The 970-nt window shown below is 65.2% G+C and overlaps 1 protein-coding gene across 1 annotated transcript in view; it reads right to left on the bottom strand.

Moving 5' to 3' along the window:
- Nucleotides 1–829, bottom strand: part of MNEG_14755 (Alanine--glyoxylate aminotransferase 2-like protein) — a gene marked incomplete at both ends in the record, with an annotated part of 2322 nt that extends 1493 nt beyond the window's left edge. Inside the window, 3 exons of the mRNA XM_014036773.1 lie at nucleotides 199–265; nucleotides 624–730; nucleotides 815–829. Of these exons, the coding sequence (XP_013892227.1) occupies nucleotides 199–265; nucleotides 624–730; nucleotides 815–829 (189 nt within the window). The remainder of the gene's footprint in view (nucleotides 1–198; nucleotides 266–623; nucleotides 731–814) is intronic.
- Between the last annotated feature and the right edge of the window lie 141 nt (nucleotides 830–970).

Here is a 970-nt window from a genome sequence, read left to right as displayed (position 1 = left end):
CACACACACACACACACACACACACACACACACACACACACACACACACACACACACACACACACACACACGTGCGCGCGGGCGCCAGGAGGCAAGGCAGGCACGCCTCGCTCACAAGAAGCACCCACACGCCGCGACGCATCAAACTCAATCAGCGGACCGACAAAAAACACACGCAATCCAGCGCAAGCTGCCCACCTGGTCGAAGGGGCCGTCAGTGCTGAGAAGCACTTTGAAGCGCTCCTTGGCGCTCTCCTTGAGCCACCTGCGGCCGCGGCACAGTTGGCGGCGTGTGTTCCATGCAAGGTGAGCGTGTGCCCTTACGTTGACTGTGTACGCGCTTTACGGTGCATTAAGACAATGCGTGGGCGAGTGACGTCAGCAGCCGGCATCTCGCAGGGTCGGGTCAGACAACCGCGCCGCCCCGCCAACGGTTGCGAGTGTTGGGTGCGCGGCCGAGCAGGCGCAAGGGGCAGGGCCCACCAGGAGTGCGGGCCCCATGTGAGAGGGCGGGGGCGGGCCGGGGGCCGGGGCAGGGAATAGGCGATGCGGCAGCCCCGGCGGTCTGGTACCGCGGGACGTCAGCTACGAGTTGAGTCGTGCGGCCGCCGGGGCGGGCGCACCTGGCCATCGCTGGGGCGTAAGCCTTGCTGGCCGCATCAGTGACGATGTCGATACCAATGAAGAGTCCGCGGCCGCGGACGTCGCCGATGACCTCGGGGTAGAGGGCCTGCGGGGCCGAGGTTGGGTTGCAGGTTGTGGATCGGTGATCTGGTTGTGATCAAGGGCGGAAGCGGCGGTTGCGGCCGAGGACTCGGTCGCGCCCCATAATCAAGCATTTGAGAGCACGCGTCCACCCTGCACGCACGCACGAACGCACGCACGCACGCACGCACGCACGCACACACACACTCGCACACACACACACACACACACGCACACACACACGCACACACTCACACACCCACAC

The sequence above is a fragment of the Monoraphidium neglectum genome (genome assembly GCF_000611645.1).
Source record: "Monoraphidium neglectum strain SAG 48.87 unplaced genomic scaffold scaffold04740, whole genome shotgun sequence".
NCBI classification, from domain to species: domain Eukaryota; kingdom Viridiplantae; phylum Chlorophyta; class Chlorophyceae; order Sphaeropleales; family Selenastraceae; genus Monoraphidium; species Monoraphidium neglectum.
The sequence above is the reverse complement of the archived record's forward strand: the minus strand, read 5'-3'. Positions and strand labels throughout refer to the sequence as shown.